The following is a 21,186-nucleotide window of genomic DNA, read 5'->3' as shown; positions in this document are numbered from 1 at the left end:
CCACCACCAAACTGTGCCAAGAGCAAAGTAGACCACCCTGTGGCACAACATGCAGCTGAACATAGCATGCCAGATTTCAGTGGCTGCTTCACTACCCAAGCCAGCTGGATTCTCCCCTTCACCACCAGCTTTTCTGAACTGTGCAGGTGGGAGTTATCCTTAAAACACATTTCTGCTCTTGTACTTACCCTGGCCTCAACCTACGGTAACATACTGTCCCCATACCTTCCACCCAACAACAAATCCCACCCCACCTCACCTCCTCCCCATTCTCATCTTCCACCTTTTTTGTTTGCCGCCCTCTGTCTCTCAAATCAGGAAACAAAATTCTTGGGCATGGTCTCACTGCAGATGGCAGAGAGCTGCAGATTTAACAACAGTTGATAAACATTTTTCCTATTGGTTTAGATATTAATCTGAAATATATATGGTTTTTCCATTAGAAACTGCTTGAAAAAATGTTTAAATTTTGTCATTTCATTTATAGAAGATTTGAGGAGGAAGAGCATTGAACACCCCTTTCATAATATGGCTTGTGCTCTGACTCTAATGACTGTGCTTTTGGTGGGATTGTGAACTTTTTCTATTAGCAGATTCTAATATTCGGTCGATAAAAGATAATAAAACCTGTTCACTTGATATACTGTGCTGGAAACCAAATTCTTTATTGTCCAGTAAGTTTCAGTTGTTTGAGGTGGCTAACTAACCCTATACAAACAACCTTCCCAGAAGTTTTTGAAGCATCTAAGAAGGGAACCTGAATAATTACTTCCACAATATTACCCGTTTTACATTGGAGCTTAAGAAAGCAAGTTAAATGTTTCTTCCAATGCTAAGACTATAGTACAACAAGATTGGCACATTGTTGGAAGAGAGTATATGTTCTAGGTTTCGTGCACACACACAGTTCTGCTGTGATATGGATAACAAGTGCATGAAATGACGTGCCATCTCCAAAGTATGGTTCTTGTGGGCTAAAAATTTAAATTGCACCAGATTCACCATGAAATTGTGGTCGTATATGGACCCAACATAGTGTTGTGTCCAGCCACAGTAAAATGATGCCAACAATTTGTCCAAGGCCATACAGACATGGGTGATACTGATTGGGGAGGAAGGCTATTCACATTGAGGACAGACAAAAATGTTGAGGCAATCTAGGAACTGATCCACAGTATTTGCAGAATGTCATATTGTGTAAATTGCTCATTGCTCAAGGCAATAGGCATTGCTCATTCAGCCGGCCGAAGTGGCCGTGCGGTTAAAGGCGCTGCAGTCTGGAACCGCAAGACCGCTACGGTCGCAGGTTCGAATCCTGCCTCGGGCATGGATGTTTGTGGTGTCCTTAGGTTAGTTAGGTTTAACTAGTTCTAAGTTCTAGGGGACTAATGACCTCAGCAGTTGAGTCCCATAGTGCTCAGAGCCATTTGAACCATTGCTCATTCCAACATCTGAGATCATCTGGAGTATTGGAAATTTTACTTGTGCTAAAATCCATGACCACCATCATCTGCACACAAAGTCACAAGATTTGTGGCATCTATGGACTTTCTTGTGCATTACTCTGTGGGTGGAAATGATTTCCTGAGCTGCATAATTATGGACAGTGAAACATCAGTCCATCATTTCTCACCAGCACCAAAGGGGGTCTCTTTGGATTTAAGACACACCTCCTTGCCTCTGAGAAGAAATGTGAAGTTGCATCATAAGCAGGGAAGGTAGGGGGAAATGTTTTCTTCAACTGTGAAGAAGTTGTGTACACAGAGTTTATAGCAAAGGGCATGACCATTGTTGCTGTTTTGTACTGTGCAACACTGATGTTTCTGAGCAAGGCCATAAGGAACAAAAGGGATGGAAAATTAAGCAAAAGGTTTGTTATTCTGCATGAGAATGCAACACACCACAGGGCATGCACAGCACAGACTTTGCTTCAAAGTTTTCAGAGGGAGGTTTGGAAGCATCCACCACAGAGTTCATATCTTGCATTATGCAGGTTTTGTCTTTACAGTGAGCTAAAATAATATATGCAGGAGAAAGAGATTTACCAGTGGTGAGGATGTCCACACAGCAGTTCTCCAATCATTCGGTGACCAAAAATTTCTGTCATCATTACAGAGACTTGGTGATTTCGTTAGAAAATAGTGCCATGTATGTGTGTCATGTTAAAGTATAACACAGCATCCAATAAGTTTCTTGGCCAGCCTAAATAGTCAGCAACTTACGTTCTGATGTCCTCGCATATAAAGAGGTTTAATGATGGCATACTTAAGTCTATCTGGGACAGTTTCTTGTTGCAGTGATTCATTAAAGATATGGCAAAGTATCCCATTTATAGGATAACAGCAGAATTTAAGTATTTTGATTGATATTTTATCAATACCAGTGGAGGTTTTTATTTTTTGTTTCTGTTAATTACCTTCTCAGTTTCATTTACAGTGACCAAGACGTTTGAATAAAATTCGAGAGACCCATTTTCATCAAAAAAGCACTTACATTTTAGGGTGCAGCTGACAGGAAACAATCATTGAAAATTTTTGCGTCTTCTTAGCTTTAATTAAAAATAATCCCATTATGTTCAACTTAACTGACTTTTGGTATCCTCTGAAATTTTCCTGTTTGTCTTTTTGTCGTACTCATGTTTTATTTATTTTATTGTTGGAAGCATCAACTTCAGACTGAGCAGACAAACTATGTGCCTTTTTCAGAATGACTTTTACAATATTTCAGTATTAGTTGTAGTAAACATAAAAAAGCACATGAAAGTGAATCTCATCACTTTACTTGAATGATGGCAGTACTTTCAGAATCTATGGTCTCAAACAAATGACTGCAGTAATTTCAGAATCTATGGTCTCAAACATCAGAACCTCATACAAATCCAGCTCTCAGGAAACAGTTCAAGAGAAACCAACTCCAAGTGTTGTGAGATAATGAGCATTGCACTCCTATTTAAATATATGGTCGAAAGAGTCCGCCTACAAGAATTGTGAAACGAACCCTGTTGTTCAGGACCGCAAGCCACAAAGAGCGCAGATTCACCACGAGATGGGGAAACTCACAGGTGTGTATTGTCTATTGAGGCGTAAGCACTATGGTGTGCGAGTGAGACAGATGAGAACCTACGTCATAGGGAACTCAGTAGAAGGCTTTTGTGGCCAAGGAGACATAGCAGTGTTAAATATGGTGGACCTAAGATCAGCCATAAAGGGAAACATTTATGAAAAATATTTAATTCTGTAGTGATGCAGGGAATCGAGCCATAGTAATTTTAATCTACCATCCTCCATAAAGTTTCATGGTGATCCTAATAAAAGTTGAATATTGATCATATCTATAATAGTTTAGGATTTACTGTTAAACTGAAATTAACAAGTTGTGTAACAAAGACCTGAATGCTAAAATCTAAACTGTTTGGTTGATCTCAGTGACCAATATTTTGTATAGAAGCACATCATTAAAATGACAAATGTTGTAAATATCAACTCTGTAACATTATTTGTTTAAAAGATATAGTAAATTTAAATTATCAGTATTTTTATTTAAGCATCAGATCATCATTTCGTCCACACAAAACACATGTAACGATGACAGCATGACACCTTATTGAATCATTAGGTAGTAGAATATTTGTTGTAAAGTTTAGTGCATAATAGTTTCTTTTGTTCTTTATTTATTTATTAGAAAGCACATTGGTGCAAAGCTACCGACGAGAAGGAAATTGTATTGGTTTTATGTAAAAGAATTTAACGTTTACTATGTAATGGATATTATTGTTACTTTATTTAGAACATGAAAGTGGTCTGGCTTTGATTATTTAACTATGTTAAAATGTGAAATAATGTAGAATAAGCTGTAGCCAATCAGATGGACAGTTTCAGGAAAGGGAACTGCCCTAGTCAGTTGAGCGAGGATATTTGGCGCGTGGGAAACACAGACAGGGACAGGCGGAAGGAGTGCTGGTGCAGATGCAAAAGCAAACAGTTCTGGTCAAGCCACCAAAGGGGACAGTTCGGATGGAGATAGGAAAATGGATAGTTTGTCTGGAGAGACCAAAGGGTACAGTTCTGATGCAAACACGAAAGCGGGTGGTCAGTCTTTAGGCAGCTAGGAAGAGGAATGACTTAGAAAATTTCGCATTGTGTGGTATCGTGGGACTTAGTCTCTGAGTGGTGAGCAACCACGCGCCTGGTGTGAATTGTAACTTTTCGCTTAGATAACTTGTATTCTGCAATGAGGTTGTGAATGATCAAACTGTGTCAAGTGGATATGTGCTCAAGTGTAACAGTAATTCTAAATACATCCACTTTCGCTATTAGTTTGCTTTCTGAATAAGCATTATTCTAATCAAATTGCAACTGTCTGGCCTACATCATTTATGGGTCGTTAATTTAGTCCCCGATATTATTATTACTGTTATTACATGCTATGTTAACTTTGTATTTCCCAAATTTGCTATCAGCCAGACAATTTAACCAAAGGGTCACAAGAGTCCAATTTAGGGCATGTAATGCGACATGTGCAGTTCAACCCATAGACGAGTTTGAGCCCAGACATTTTAACGAAGAGGAGCCACACGTGAGCCCAAACATCTTTGGAATGATATCTCACAGTGTGAACGTAAAGAAGTATTAAACAAAATAAAAAATAATAAAGCCCCAGGAGAAGACTTGGTCAAGCTGTTTACATATGCTAGGAGTCATTTATAGAAATATTCGTAAACTTTTAAAATATGTTGACCGATGACCTCGCTGTCTGGTCTCCTCCCCCAAACAACCCAATCTTAAATATGTTCTTGTCAGGGGGAGATATACATGGGAGCTGAGCGAAGTCAATTTTCATCCCTATCCTCAAAATAGAAAGCTGGAAACATTGTGAAAACTACCAAGGAATAAGCTCGTTGAACTTCATATATAAAATTTTTTGCCACCATCATCAAAAATAAATTCCACACACACTATGAACCCATCTCCATGAGGTACAAAATGGCTTTCCAAAAGGAAGATCATGCTGTTATCTTTATTTTTCCCTGTAATTACTAAAAGAAAAAGAGAGAATTGAATCGAGAAGCACACACATTGCTTTTGCTGACTAAAAAAATGATGTTGATAACAAATTACAAATTCTTGCAGATGATCATGTACCCCAGAAACTTATCAAAAATATGCACAAAATGTACAGAACAAATTGAATCTGTGCTAAGAAAGGGACAAACCTGAGGCATAATACAAGTTAGGGACATGGCCTTTCACCACCCTATAATGAAGTCAAATGCCACATAGCTTCATTCAGATCAACATTAAGACAACGTCAGATGCCTTACTTTTTGCAGGTGGTGTAGTTATTGCAGCATCTTCAGAGAATGACCCTGCAGCCTGTATGCAAAAAAAAAAAACCCTGGACATCAATACAAAAAATGCAAAGACTATGACCTTCAGTGGAAAATACTCAGTACAAAGTAAGATTTGTTTGGAAAATAAAATTGTGGAAAGAGTGAACACATTAATATATTTAGACTATAAACTATGCTTTCTGGAAGAAACAGGCTAGCTGCAAAAGCCACAAGATGTACAAAAAGAATTGTTCTCATTGATAATGTAATGAAACCATTCCAGTTCCAGAAGCACATGAGAATAGACCTTTATAAGATCTTAGCAAGTTCTGTGTTGTGCTATGGAAGTATGGACAATACATGTGAAAAGATAAATAATATTCTTGAGATGTGCAGCTGGTTCACCAAATGAGCTCGCTCAGAGAATGAAGATGTGTTGAAGAGACTTAAAATAGAGCCCGTCACATACTATATAAAAATTAACAAAACAGCTGGAGGAAATATCTAAAACAAATGAGCTCAAAAGAGGATCCCAAAATTCATTCCACACTACCACTCCAATTGCTGGAGAGCGCAGGATCGATCAGTGGAAAGATGGCAGGAGAACTTTTTGATGATACTGTAACCCCAAAAGGCTTAGCACATTGGAGGAGAAGGAACTTTTACTGTGTGTGTCTTTCAGGCAGACTGCATTTTCTGAGTGAAGCAAACAGGCCTCACTTTCTGTTATACAAGGTTTTGAACTGTTTATGTCTTAAAATTTGATTAAACTCATCATCTATGTTTTCAACTTTATAGATTGAACCCCAGTCCATATACTGTAAAGCACTTATGAAACTTATAAGATTTTCATCTGGAAGTTGTAATACAGAAATAAATTTTGATATGTGGAATAACACCTCTGATAATAAAGCAATTGGGCATATTGACCAGAAAGACTGTTTAAAATTTGCTTTATTATTATTTTTTTGGCTTCTGGTCCTGTCAGTGAAAATGTTGTCAAGAAAAGACTTTACTAATCCGTGACTCCTGTTTACAATAGCAATGAGATGAACTGTGTGAGATCATTCTATTTGCTATTTTCAGCTAGTAATTTAGAAGATGTTCTATTTCTTCAAGAAAATGTTGTTTCCCTACAGCAGCGCTATATATTTGTGAGCATATTGATTACTGCATTTGCATTTATGACAAAGACACAAGCTTCATTGTGTTACTGTATGCAGTATTTGCTTAAAATTGCCAATCTGTACACTATATTTTCTCTGACATTTAACTCCATCTATCAACAAACATTTTCTACTGTAGTGGGTTGCTGTACTGTAACCATCCAGCTTTAGCATGTTTATTCATGTTAGCCAGGAGTATCCAAGCAAATCTAGTGTTGCTGCATTGTGTTGCATTTCATGCCAGAAAATATATAGTGTTGCAAAGCAGTGTGAAATTGTGCAAAAACATCAATGCCAAATGAAGGAATAGCTCAAAATGTGCAAGCAATTGACTCTTCCTGGTGTAAACAAAATTCAGACATAAAATGACACCATTGATGATGTTTTATATCAACAGAACAAAAGTATACAGTGATAAAAATTTGCATTTTGAGAAAGTTGCACAGAATAATTATAAATCATACACATACAGTAGCTCCAACAGCTTCTCCCATCATGTGAGTTACATATTGTGGGCAGTGTGAAAATAAATAATTTGAAATATAAAAAAATGACTACTTGCATAGATTAACAAATAGTGCTTTAGCTTCATAAACAAGAAGGTGAGGCAGACTGAATCTGTATACCATCCAGCTTTAATGTGATTTTAGGTGGCTTCTCACATTTCTTATGCAAATGCTTGAGCTGTTTCCATATCTTCACCTCTAAATACAAACAGTGACATGCTAAAACAAAGGAACATACTATCCATGTTTCACAGTCAATGGCTTTCCCTCCATTCTTAATGTAAATCATAATGTAGTAATATGGATGGTGACTAGCTACAGTAAATAATAATAGCTAAATTTAGGATGGATGAGTGTACATCATGTGTGGATCCCGAAAATGGAAGAAGCAGGTCCAATTGGAAAACAAGCAAAGAAATGTCAGAGAAGCATAAAGGTACAGAACCAACATATGTGCGGTTGTACTACTGTTACACCTATCACAAATTTAATTACATCTCTGGTGACTATGCTTTGAATTTTATTTCCAATTATAAGTAAGAAATTAATAAAGGATTCTTTCTTTTCTGTAGGTTAGCAGATAAAAATGCTAGAACCTATTAAACATGTCCTCAACAGTCAAAGGATTGTGTTGGCAAGTACGTCACCAAGACGTCAAGAGATACTAAGCAGTATAGTAAGTAAAATCAATAATCTGTTTTCCCAAACTGTGTGATTGTTCCGCTTGTAAGACTGTCTTTTTATAAAGCAATCAAAAGAAATTTTCTTTCCCATTTATATCCTTGCTTACAGGGGCACAATGAAACATAAATTTAGATTTAATGCACTTTCAATTCCTTGACTTTAATGGATGTTTCTATTTTGTGTTCTTTTTACAGTTGACAGTATTCTTCTTCTTTTCTTGACTTACAGGATGCCATGGTCACTGAAAACAATTTTGTATAATATAAATTGTTTAATCATCTTACTGAATTTTTGGAGCTTTTGTTACATTATTTTTCTCCCACAATTTGTGGAATAAATATGGGTTGTGGACTTATACAGCAGGACACCAACTGTTTCCCTTTTCTTCATTTATCCAGCTAAGTTTAATCACATATGTGTTTCATCAATATATTCCACCTTGTTAAACCTAAGTCATAAAAGATTCATGTTTAGAAATAAGTGAGACCTACTGTTGGTGCCAACCTGTCTAGATAGGTGAGCACGTTAACATAACATGACTGGGATTCAGGGAATTCTGTGTTTTTAGCCTTGGTTTGAAATTTAGTTTTATTGAGTTTTATAAATCTCAAAGTTCTAGTTACTTAATATTTTAGAGTGGTGTTAGTTACGTGAATATTATTCCATATAAATTATTGATGTTTAAAAACTCCAGTTGATCTACTGCTTATAGGTAGTATATCTTAGCTGATAACAATTTTAGGAAAAACAACTATTAATTTATCAGGAGCTTCTTGGCACCATCTTGCTCCTCACAAACCTGGAATTTTGAGGGATTTTTTTTTTTTTTTTTGTCCAAGTTTGTGCACCCACTCTGATGATACACAAACATTCATACATTTTGAAAATGATCTCGCACTCAAACATGTGCTTTGCTCTAGACACAGACAGATGGGGCGCACGAATTCCATCCTGAGGGGAAGGGGTGGCATCAAGGACATCTGTCACTAACATTGTTTCAGCCCATATAACAGTTCAGCCCATAATCAAACTGGACAAAGCAATGATGAAGATGAAGAAGAAGACTGTTGGTGGCACATGGATGTTTTAATGAGTCTGAGAAAATAAAGAACAGAGAATCATTTGGTGTTTTATAGATGGCAGAATCTATAACCAATATTTATGAATTACTTGTTTTATATTGTAACAACAGAACATTCCAACTCCAAGACCTCTCGAGAAATTCATTCCTATTGCTGTAAAAGATTGCTCAAGGAACGAGTGATACTGTTTATAGACTATTTGCACTGAAATTGAATTGCACTATTAGACATGATGTTATAGTTTCCAGAGTATGTTGAATAATTTTGTGTGGCGTACTTACGCAAACACAGCTAGTTGCTCATTTTTCTGCTTATTTCTGAAGTGTCAGAAATGTGGAGGTGGATGGAGTACAAAACTAAAGTGGAAACTCGTTGAAAGTCTTCTTTTAATAATAATAATTTTGTGAATTTGTTGACTCATTAGATGCTCCACTAGGCACAGAAATGGCTTGCAGCATGTGGACTGAATGCTGAAAGTTTGTGAGAATCTATTTTGTAATATTTCGTGTGTGAGCTCAAATATTGCTGCAAAAGAGGATAACTATGCTTGTCAACAATCTTTGTTTTGTGAATAAAACTGTCTAGATTGCGTCATAAATTTCTTTAGTTATGCTGTTTTGGCTTCTACTGTAATCAGATATCAAAAAATTGTAGAACTTGCAAAGCAAGGTTCAGTGACAGCATTAAAAACATATGTCTAATTGGGGCATCAACTAGCAAATTGCTAGCAGGAAAGCCTAGAGAGAATGGAATGGCAAGAAGGACCCAAAAAAATGGGAATTTTTTCAAGGAAAAAAGAAGAAACCAGCCCAAACAATTGAAAAGGAAGCAGCCAGAACAATTAAATGGACCGGAAGACAGAGGATGAAACATGGAGTGGATGAGTTTGATAACAATTTTAGGAAAAACAACAGTTGAGACTTTTTGAGAAATTGAATTAGAATCTGACTGGAGAAGAGAACTGTTTATACAAAATAACTGTACATACTTACAGAGCACTTTTATGACCTGCTGAAGACAAACGCAAATTGTGTGTGTGTGTGTGTGTGTGTGTGAGAGAGAGAGAGAGAGAGAGAGAGAGAGAGAGAGAGGGAGCAAGGTATGAGAGGTATGAGTTTGGACAGCTGATAAGCAGTCTAAAGACTAATAAGGCAATTGGAAAAAATGGGATAGCAGCCGAAATGATAAAGTGGGGAGGTGACAAGGCAGTAGACAGCATTGCCAAAATTATCTGCAGGGTAAAGAAGTTATGAGAAGGATTGAAGAATGTGATCATATTGCCAGTACATAAGAAGAGGAACAAGAGAGATGCAGGCAATTGCAGAGAAATTTTGCTACTAGCAAGGTGCTGTTCAAACTACTACTGAAGAGATTAGAAGAATAGATAGAAAGCACAGTTGGAGACTATCAAGTGAAATTTAGGAAGTGAACATGATGCATAGAATAATTTTGACACTGAAGCAACTGGTTGAACATAGAGCCTAGGAAGATAACACTAGGAAGAAATGGTGAATGGTGCTGAACAAGTAGAGAAAAATAATGAAGAAAATTCTAGGCCATTAAAGAGATAGTGAGAGATGGATGACCTAGGGAAGAACTGTACCAGAGCATGAGGATAATAACAGAAGAAATAAGACAAAAAAGGCCATGTTTGTTGGACATGTGGTCAGGATCAATATGGGTGGAACATTATCAGGGCATTGGTATCAGTGAAATTAAGGATTTTTATGATGGTACACGCTGCATGATAATGTAGTCCACATGTAACTTGATTTTTTAAAGTTGGTGTTTTTAGCCGGCAAATTTTGTAGATGGTATCCGACTGGAACATGTCCGTTTATTGAACGCACATTAACAAGCTAAAACTGTAACATGAACTTACAGTACAAGGTATAATACAGTCTAAAAAACATATTTTGTCCATAACTACACCAAAGCAATGCAAAAGACGCCCTGTTAGTGAGGCATAGCTTTAAAATTATCACAGGCTCAGTAAAATCAGGTTAACTAAATAAACAAATAAAATCATAGGGCAGAGATGCTGAGCCGCATATAGGCACAACAAAAAGACTGATAGAAAGTAAGCTTTTGACCACAAAGGCCTTTATTAGAAATACACAACATACACTCACACAAATGCAACTCGCACACAAATGACTGCAGTCTCCGGCTGCCGAGGCCAGACTGCGAGCAGCAAAGCATGATGAGAGGAGGAACCGGGTGTTGGCAGTAAGGAGGGTGGTGCGGTTAGGGGGAGGGATAGCAGGGTAGGGGTGGGGGATGGTAAAGTGCAGCTTGTGAGAGCATACATGAAGAAGGTGGAGAGAGGGTAGGGCAGCTAGTTGCAGTCGGGACGATAGAAAGAGGGCAGAGAAGGGAGGGGTAGCAGAAAAGGAGAGAAGTAGAAAGACTGCAGGTGCATTGGTAGAACAGAGGGCTGTGTAGTGCAGGAAAGGGAACTGGGAAGGGGCTAGATGGCTAACGAATATGATACGAACACATTTAATGTATGACAAATGAAGGGTGAGGCCAGAGGGTTACGGGAATGTAGGATATGCTGTAGGGAGAGTTCCCACCTGCGCAATTCAGAAAAGATAGTGTTGTTGGGAAGGGTGTGGATGCCACAGGCTGTGAAGCAGTCATGGAAATGAAGAATGTCATGTTGAGCAGCATGCTTTGCAACTGGGTAGTCCAGCTGTTTCTTGGATACAGTTTGTCAGTGGCCATTGATGTGGACAGACAGCATGTTGATTGTTATCCCCACATAGAATGCAGCACAGTGATTGCAGCCTAGCTTGTAGATCAAATGACTGGTTCCGCAGGTAGCCCTGTCTTTGATGAGATAAGTAATGCTTGTAACCGGACTGGAGTAGATGGTCGTTGGAGGACATATGGGACAGGTCTTGCATCTAGGTCTGTTTCAGGCATATGAGCCTTGAGACAAGGGGTAACAATGAGTAACAGAACACCACTGTGGAAGGGTTGGGAAGGATAGTAGGTAGGACATTTCTCATTTCATGGCATGACAACAGATAGTCGAAACCGTGGCAGAGAATATGATTCAGTTGCTCCAGTCCTGGGTGGTACTGAGTCACAAGAGGAATGCTCCTCTGTCATTGGATGGTGGGACTTTAGGAGGTGGTAGGTGACTGGAGAGATAAGGCACGAGGGATCTGTTTCTGTACAAGATTTGGGGGGGGGGGGGGGGGAGGGGGAAAACATATCTGTGAAGGCCTCAGTGAGAGCCTTGGTATATTTTGAGAGGGACTGCTTATCACTACAGATGTGACGGCCATGGGTGGCTAGGCTGTATGGAAGGAACTTCTTGGTAAGGAATTGGTGGGAGCTTTCTAAGTGAAGTTATTGCTGGTGGTTGGTAGGTTTAATATAGATGGGGGTACTGATGTAGCCCTCTTTGAGTTGGAGATCAACATCGTGAAAGGTAGTAGGACCAATTGAAGTGTATGGGGAAGATGATGTTGAGATTCTGGAGGAATGTGGATAATGTGTCCTCATCCTCAGCCCAAATCACAAAGGTATCAGTGAATCTTTCAGGTAAGGGGTTTGGGATGCTGGGTGTTTAGGAATGACTCCTCTAGATGGCCCATGAATAGGTTGGTGCCATGTGGGTGCCCGTAGCCATACCCCAGACTGGAGCAACTCAATCACATTCTCTACCAGTGGTTTCGACTACCTCTCGTCATGCCCTGAAGTGAGGGCTGTCCTATCCACCATCCTCCCAACCTCTCCAGCAGTGGTATTCTGCCACCGACTGAACCTGCACAATATCCTCGTCCGTACCTATACAACCCTGCTCCCAGCCCCTTGCCTCATGGCTCATATCCCTGAAATAGACATAGACGCAAGACCTCTCCCATACTTCCTCCCACCACCAATTATGGCAGTCCATTCACAAGCATCATCTATCCCATCAAAGGAAGGGCTACTTCTGAAACCAGTGTCTCACTATGATACTGAACGGGCGCTGAAGACTTTGCTGTCGTGCGCCCACAAAACCCCTCTACTACTACTCTGAAGCCAGTCGTGTAATCTACAAGCTAAGCTGCAATCACTGTGCTGCATTCTATGTGAGCAAGACAACCAAAAAGCTGTCTGTATATGAATGGCCACCGACAAACTGTGACCAAGAAATAGCTGGACCAACCATTTGTTGAGCACACTGCCCAACATGATGTTCTTTATTTCAGTTACTTGCTTCACAGCCTGTGCCATCTGGATCCTTCCCACCAACACCAGCTTTCCTGAATTGCACGGGTGGGAACTCTCCATGCCAGGGTGGGAACTCTCCATGCCATACATCCTATGTTCCTGTAATCCTGCTGGCCTCAGCCTTCATTAGTGATACATTAAATGTGTTCGTAATGCATTCATTAGTCATTTAGCCCCTTCCCAGTTCCCATTCCTGCTCTACACAGCCCTCTATTCCACCATTGCACCCACAGTCTTTTTAATTCTCTCCTTTTCTGCTACCCCTCCCCTCTGTGTAACCTCCCACTACACCTAGCTGCCCTACCCTCTCTCCACCTCATCCCTGTGTGCTAGCACAAGCAGTACTTCACCATCCCCCATCCCTACCCTGCTGTCCCTCCTCCTCTTTGCCCCACCCTCCTCCTTACTGCCACCACCTCGTCACTTCTCCTATTGTGCACTGCTGCTCGCAGTCTGGCCTATCTGTGACTCATCATCTCTGTCATATAGTGAGTAGCAGCTTTCTTTTTCATAATATTGTTGAAGTCCATCCTGGATTTTCCATTGTTTGATTCTATTTATATATTGTCCTATTCCATCCTAGATATTCCAATATTTGATTTTAACAAATAAAATTATACATGCGAAAATATACGGAAAAAAACCTATGCTTGTGGTCTTAAATCTTGTTACAACAGATGATGAGGAGGCTTTGCCTGAGTTTTTGTCATGTCTGCCAGCATTCAGCTGGATATGTGCGCTCCACAGAGGTGTGGGCTAGCTATTTTTTCTTACGTCTACATTTTTGATTTAACTCTTATAGTCACTAGCTTTAGACAATTCAATTACTGCCTTATTGTCATACAGTAGTCTGAAGGATCCTTCTTGTGGTCAGACATATTTTGGTACCTAATCTTTGAAATCATAGACCCTCCTGACATATTGAGGTCTGAGCATGTCAATCCTCTGTTGTTGAGAATGCTGCTTACTTACTATGCCAGGATGTAATTGCGTCTTGGGATTTAAACAGACATCCAGTTCAAATGAATTCACAATTGCGATTAAGGACTACCATTAGTTGTAGAATGGAATGACGACAAGGAAATTTGTGCCGGGCTGGGACTCAAATCCTGATTTCCAACTTATGGTAAGCAATTGCCTTACCATTTGGCTATCCGTACATCTACATCTACATCTACATCCATACTCCGCAAGCCACCTGACGGTGTGTGGCGGAGGGTACCCTTAGTACGTCTATCGGTTCTCCCTTCTATTCCAGTCTCGTATTGTTCGTAGAAAGAAGGATTGTCGGTATGCTTCTGTGTGGGCTCTAACCGCTCTGATTTTATCCACATGGTCTCTTCGCGAGATATACGTAGGAGGGAGCAATATACTGCTTGACTCTTCGGTGAAGGTATGTTCTCGAAACTTTAACAAAATCCCGTACCGAGCTACTGAGCGTCTCTCTTGCAGAATCTTCCACTGGAGTTCATCTATCATCTCCGTAACGCTTTCACGGTTACTAAATGATCCTGTAACGAAGTGCGCTGCTCTCCGTTGGATCTCCTCTATCTCTTCTATCAACCCTATCTGGTACGGATCCCACACTGCTGAGCAGTATTCAAGCAGTGGGCGAACAAGCGTACTGTAACCTACTTCCTTGGTTTTCAGATTCCATTTCCTTAGGATTCTTCCAATGAATCTCAGTCTGGCAGCTGCTTTATCGACGATCAACTTTATATGATCATTCCATTTTAAATCACTCCTAATGCGTACTCCCAGATAATTTATGGAATTAACTGCTTCCAGTTGCTGACCTGCTATTTTGTAGCTAAATGATAAGGGATCTATCTTTCTATGTATTCGCAGCACATCACACTTGTCTACATTGAGATTCAATTGCCATTCCGTGCACCATGCGTCAATTCGCTGCAGATCCTCCTGCATTTCAGTACAATTTTCCATTGTTACAACCTCTCGATACACCACAGCATCATCTGCAAAAAGCCTCAGTGAACTTCCGATGTCATCCACAAGGTCATTTATTATCTAGGAACTCTTCAATCCAATCACACAATTGGTCTGATAGTCCATATGCTCATACTTTGTTCATTAAACGACTGTGGGGAACTGTATCGAACGCCTTGCGGAAGTCAAGAAACACGGCATCTACCTGTGAACCCGTGTCTATGGCCCTCTGAGTCTCGTGGACGAATAGCGCGAGCTGGGTTTCATACGACCGTCTTTTTCGAAACCCATGCTGATTCCTACAGAGTAGATTTCTGGTCTCCAGAAAAGTCATTATGCTCGAACATAATACGTGTTCCAAAATTCTACAACTGATCGACGTTAGAGATATAGGTCTATAGTTCTGCACATCTGTTCGACGTCCCTTCTTGAAAACGGGGATGACCTGTGCCCTTTTCCAATCCTTTGGAACGCTACACTCTTCTAGAGACCTACGGTACACCGCTGCAAGAAGGGGGGCAAGTTCCTTCACGTACTCTGTGTAAAATCGAACTGGTATCCCATCAGGTCCAGCGGCCTTTCCTCTTTCGAGCGATTTTAATTGTTTCTCTATCCCTCTGTCGTCTATTTCGATATCTACCATTTTGTCATCTGTGCGACAACCTAGAGAAGGAACTGCAGTGCAGTCTTCCTCTGTGAAACAGCTTTGGAAAAAGACATTTAGTATTTCGGCCTTTAGTCTGTCATCCTCTGTTTCAGTACCATTTTGGTTACAGAGTGTCTGGACATTTTGTTTTGATCCACTTACCGCTTTGACATAAGACCAAAATTTCTTAGGATTTTCTGCCAAGTCAGTACATAGAACTTTACTTTCGAATTCATTGAACGCCTCTCGCATAGCCCTCCTCACACTACATTTCACTTCACGTAATTTTTGTTTGTCTGCAAGGCTTTGGCTATGTTTATGTTTGCTGTGAAGTTCCCTTTGCTTCTGCAGCAGTTTTCTAACTCGGTTGTTGTACCACGGTGGCTCTTTTCCATCTCTTACGACCTTGTTTGGCACATACTCATCTAACGCATATTGTACGATGGTTTTGAACTTTGTCCACTGATCCTCAACACTGTCTGTGCTTGAGACAAAACTTTTGTGTTGAGCTGTCAGGTACTCTGTAATCTGCTTTTTGTCACTTTTGCTAAACAGAAAAATCTTCCTACTTTTTCTAATATTTCTATTTACGGCTGAAATCATCGATGCCATAACCGCTTTATGATCACTGATTCCCTGTTCTGCATTAACTGTTTCAAATAGTTCGGATCTGTTTGTCACCAGAAGGTCTAATATGTTATCGCCACGAGTTGGTTCTCTGTTTAACTGCTCAAGGTAGTTTTCAGATAAAGCACTTAAAAAAATTTCACTGGATTCTTTGTCCCTGCCACCCGTTATGAACATTTGAGTCTCCCAGTCTATATCCGGCAAATTAAAATCTCCCCCCAGAATTATAACATGGTGTAGAAATCTACTCAAAATATTTTCCAAATTATCCTTCAGGTGCTCAGCCACAACAGCTGCTGAGCCGGGGGGCCTATAGAGACATCCAGTTACCATGTCTGAGCCTGCTTTAACCGTAACCTTCACCCAAATTATTTCACATTTCGGATCTCCCATGGATGGCCAGATCCAAACTTCCATATGACATCAACCATGCGTCTATGATCTGAACTCGTACATCCATTATGTATCTTCCTGTACTTGAAAGTCACTTGCCTGGTATCGGCACAGGCACTGCTATATCGTAGATATACAGTTGTTGACTGTCTATCTTCAGAATCTCTGACCCGGCCTGCAGCACAGGAACCTATTGTGTGACAGTCCTCCGCTTTAGAAGACAGTAGTTTCATATTCTTGGTACCTTTTGGACACCTAGAGAACCTTTTGACTACCTGCCAGTGGAGTATCCCTGGATTATTACAAAAGTGACTGACATTTCCTTTTGAGCAAGTTAGTTCTGGCCTAATTTCTGGTGGAACATACGTTAATGACAGGGTATGTTCCTCACAGATTCTTTCTCTCATATTTTTTGAGGGGGTGTGGGGGAAGGGGCATGCTCTTATCATGAGTAAGCACTTGGTTATTATTGAGTAGCATAAATATTGGATTACAGTCTTTCATATTGAATCTGATGAGAATTTTCTCCAGACGGTTTTTGGCCTATACATAGACAACCTTTTTTATAGTTCCCAGTTATTTGGATACCTAAAAATCTAGTAGAAAAATCAATGTGAACTCCAGATTGAAATATCAACAATATCATGAATAGGATAGATCGCCCACTATAAAAATGACATGTTGAGCTGCACACAGGCACAGGTGCAAAGAAAAGACTGTTACGCACTGAGCTTTGGGCCAAAACTTTCTTCAGAATAGAAAAGAACACACACACACACACACACACACACACTCACACACACACACACACACACACACAAATTCATACAAGCAAGCACACGTCACACATACATGACTGCTCCCTCCAGCTGCTGTGGCTAGAATGCAGAAATGTTATGCTGTGTGGAAACTACAATCTCGAGTGGGGGGTCAGCAGACAAGGGAAAAGACTGGTGGCATTGGTATAGAGAGGAGCACAGTGAGGATGGGAGACATGAAATGGGAAGAGCTGATAAGACAGAGTGAATGGAAACTGTTGGGTGGAGGATGTGGGGATAGTAGGTTACCTCTCCCCCACAGCCTCCCAATGCCACACCAGACAGCTTTGTCTGGTCACAATCTTGTCCCTGCAATTCAGTCAAGCAACACTGACTCCTTTCCTCCCATCTGTACTCTACTCACTTGCCATTCCCTGCCCATTCCAGTTTGCTGCTTCTGCTAAACAGGACACCAACGCATTCTGGCCATAGTGGCCAATGTGAGCAGTCACACAGTCTGTGTGTGTGTGTGTGTGTGTGTGTGTGTGTGTGTGTGTGTGTGTGTGTGTGTGTGCGCGTGTGCGCACACATGCGCATTTTTCTTTTCTGAAGAAGGCTTAGGGCTAAAGCTCAGTGTGTAACAGTCTTTTTGTTGTGCCTGTCTGCAACCCAACTCTTAATCTTTATGGTTAGAAGCAATCAATCATTTTCATAATATTATTAAAAATCTGGTGGCTTCACCTAGATCATCCTGCTTGAATTTATCGTTTAGTTTGTTTCTGAAGACATCTTTCTGTCATGTACTTTACTGAAAATTAGCACATCATCTACATAAATGTAAACTGTCAAAATATATGGAGCTTGAATTTTGCAGTAAAGGCATGGATCAGCTGTTGACTGGTCTAAGTTAGATTCAACAAGATACTGTCTAATGTCAAGTTCTGGCAGTGACCACCTTGCGTCAATCCATATACTGCCTTTTCTAATCTTTTAACCCTTTAATTGACACAGGTTTTTTCAAGCATAAAATTAATTTGTATAAAGAATGAAATTTTCAGAACCTTTGCCTTTCACAGGCAAGTGCTCTACCAACTGAGCTACCAAGCACGACTCATGACCCGTCCTCACAGCTTTACTTCCATCAGCACCTCGTCTCCTACCTTCCAAACTTAACAGAAGCTCTCCTGCGAAACTTGTAGAGCTAGCACTCCTGGAAGAAAAGATATTGCAGAGACATGGCTTTGTCACAGCCTGGGGGATGTTTCCAGAATTTTCACCCTGCAGCAGTGTGTGCACTGATATGAAACTTCCTGGCAGATAAAACTGTGTGCCAGACTGAGACTCGAATTCGGGATATGAGCAAGAAAGAGAAGTAAGGATAGTAAGAGATGGGAGATTGCAGCACAATAAAGGAAGTGAGTGTTGCACTTGTGGGCCCTGGCCCACCACACACAACTACGAAAGAGACATGAGACCCCTGAGGAGGAAAACTTAACTGAAAGGCAGACAACAAAAAGGATTTCCATGCTATTCACAGATGATGCCAAAGAATATGTGGACAATAATCTTATTAACTCCTTCAGAGAAGAATAGTTCTAACATTAGACTACAGCAGCATATATGACAGAAAAAATAGAGTAGCTGAACACTAAAATTGTGCAATAGTAGAAAGAGCAAGATATTTTCCCTCTGAAGTGAATTTGTCAAATAGATCTAGGCAGAAGCATTCTCTATTGAGATCTACAAATAATTAATCGATCTCCAACTAAGGAAGTAAAACACAACACCCCTTACCAGACTTGGACAAACAAGATGCCAGATCTTTGGTATCTCAAATTATTTGGAAGCAAGGCCTATGCCTGCATTCAATGGGCCATCAGATGAAAGTAGGCTGAAAATGTATTGAGTGCATCTTGGTAGGATGCTGTGAAGAATCAAAACGGTAGAGGCTTTTTGAACCAAATTTCTGGAGAATTGTAAAACTAAGGGGTGCTACTTTTGACGAAGGTACTTTTAAATGGTAGAAAGAAAAACCTGAGTCACAGGAATCGAGTGAATTATTAATTCCATTCTCAGAATAAGATGATCATGACTGAACTAGGAGCAGTTGGTCCTGTGGCTGACATTGTTACAACAATGCCATGTTGGTCACTCCACAATGATCTTTGTGACAGTGACCACTTCCTGGTGATTTTGTCACTTCCTTATCATCACCCAATAGACGTTACCATGATGGGCTCTTTGAAGAGCCATCTGGGAGTTGTATGCTTACACTGTCACCTTCATGTCTTCTCTGTCAGATTGCATTGATGAGGTTATAGAAGATGTCCCTGATGCAATCAGCTGTACTGCTGGAAATGTTATTCCTCTTTCTACAGGCATGTGGCACCACCAGTCAGCCCCAAGGTTGGACAAAGATGTTCCAAAAGCTGTTCTGGATCATTATGAGGCCCTGCAACATCCCGAGCAGCATCCCTCACAGATCACCCTCCTCACTTTTAAGCAAGTGTGTGCTTAGACTTGCTATATAATTAAGCACAGTAAGGAGAATTTCTCAGAGTGGCACGTCTCCTATTTGGGAATGTATGCCTTCCTCCTTGCAGGTGCAGGCCAAGCTTCATAGCCTTCTGGGTCATCAAAATTGCCAACTGTCCAGGCCCTTGTCCATCAGGAAGATCTTTGTACTAGAGTGCCATTTCTTGTTGAACACCTTGTACAGACTTTGCAACAATATCAGCATTCTCTTTTTTTTTCCCAGCTGCTTTTCTAACACAGAAATGACAGATGGCACTACAGTTGACCCGCTAGATGGCGCTGCCATAGGTCAAACGGATATCAACTGTGTTTTTTTAAATAGGGAGCCCCATTTTTTATTACATATTTGTGTACTACGTAAAGAAATATGAATGTTTTAGTTGGACGACTTTTTTCGCTTTGTGATAGATAGTGCTGTAATAGTCACAAACATATAAGTATGTGGTATCACGTAACATTCCGCCAGTGCGGACGGTATTTGCTTCATGATACATTACCCGTGTTAAAATTGACTGTGAACCAGTTGAGGAAAAGGTCGATATCGTGTTGATGTATGGCTATTGTGATCAAAATGCCCAACGGGCGTGTGCTATGTATGCTGCTCAGTATCTTGGACGACATCATCCAAGTGTTCGGGACCATTCGCCAGATAGTTACGTTATTTAAGGAAACAGGAAGTGTTCAGCCACATATGAAACGTCAAGCATGACCTGGAACAAATGATGACGCCCTAGTAGGTGCTTTAGCTGCTGCCGCAGCTAATCCGCACATCAGTAGCAGACAAGTTGCGCGAGAATCGGGAATCTCAAAAATGTCGGTGTTGAGAATGCTACATCAACATTGATTACACCCATACCATATTTCTATGCACCAGGAATTGCATGGTGACGACTATGAACATCCTGTACAGTTCTGCCACTGGGCACAAGAGAAATTATGGGACGATGACAGATTTATTGCATGCGTTCTATTTAGCGACGAAGCGTCATTCACCAACAGCGGTAATGTAAACCGGCATAATATGCACTATTGGGCAACGGAAAATCCACGGTGGCTGCGACAAGTGGAACATCAGTTACCTTGGCGGGTTAATGTAAGGTGCGGCATTATGGGAGGAAGGATAATTGGCCCCCATTTTATCAATGGCAATCTAAATGGTGCAGTGTATGCTGCTTTCCTACGTAATGTTCTACCGATGTCACTGTGAGATGTTTCACTGCATGACAGAATGGCGATGTACTTCCAACATGATGGATGTCCAGCTCATAGCTCACATGCGGTTG

The 21,186-nt window shown here is 40.4% G+C and overlaps 1 protein-coding gene across 3 annotated transcripts in view; it reads left to right on the top strand.

The window, feature by feature from the left end:
* The window catches only part of LOC124615811 (dTTP/UTP pyrophosphatase), a 109,978-nt gene that overhangs the window by 62,365 nt on the left and 26,427 nt on the right, over positions 1–21,186 (top strand). For all 3 annotated transcript variants that reach the window (XM_047143951.1, XM_047143952.1, XM_047143953.1), the window contains exon 2: positions 7,574–7,677. In XM_047143951.1, the coding sequence (XP_046999907.1) occupies positions 7,588–7,677 (90 nt within the window). In that variant the 5' untranslated portion in view covers positions 7,574–7,587. The remainder of the gene's footprint in view (positions 1–7,573; positions 7,678–21,186) is intronic.

Source organism: Schistocerca americana, chromosome 5 (assembly GCF_021461395.2).
Source record: "Schistocerca americana isolate TAMUIC-IGC-003095 chromosome 5, iqSchAmer2.1, whole genome shotgun sequence".
In the NCBI taxonomy this organism is placed as follows: domain Eukaryota; kingdom Metazoa; phylum Arthropoda; class Insecta; order Orthoptera; family Acrididae; genus Schistocerca; species Schistocerca americana.
Note: the sequence above shows the minus strand (reverse complement) of the source record. Positions and strands in the feature narration are given on the sequence as shown.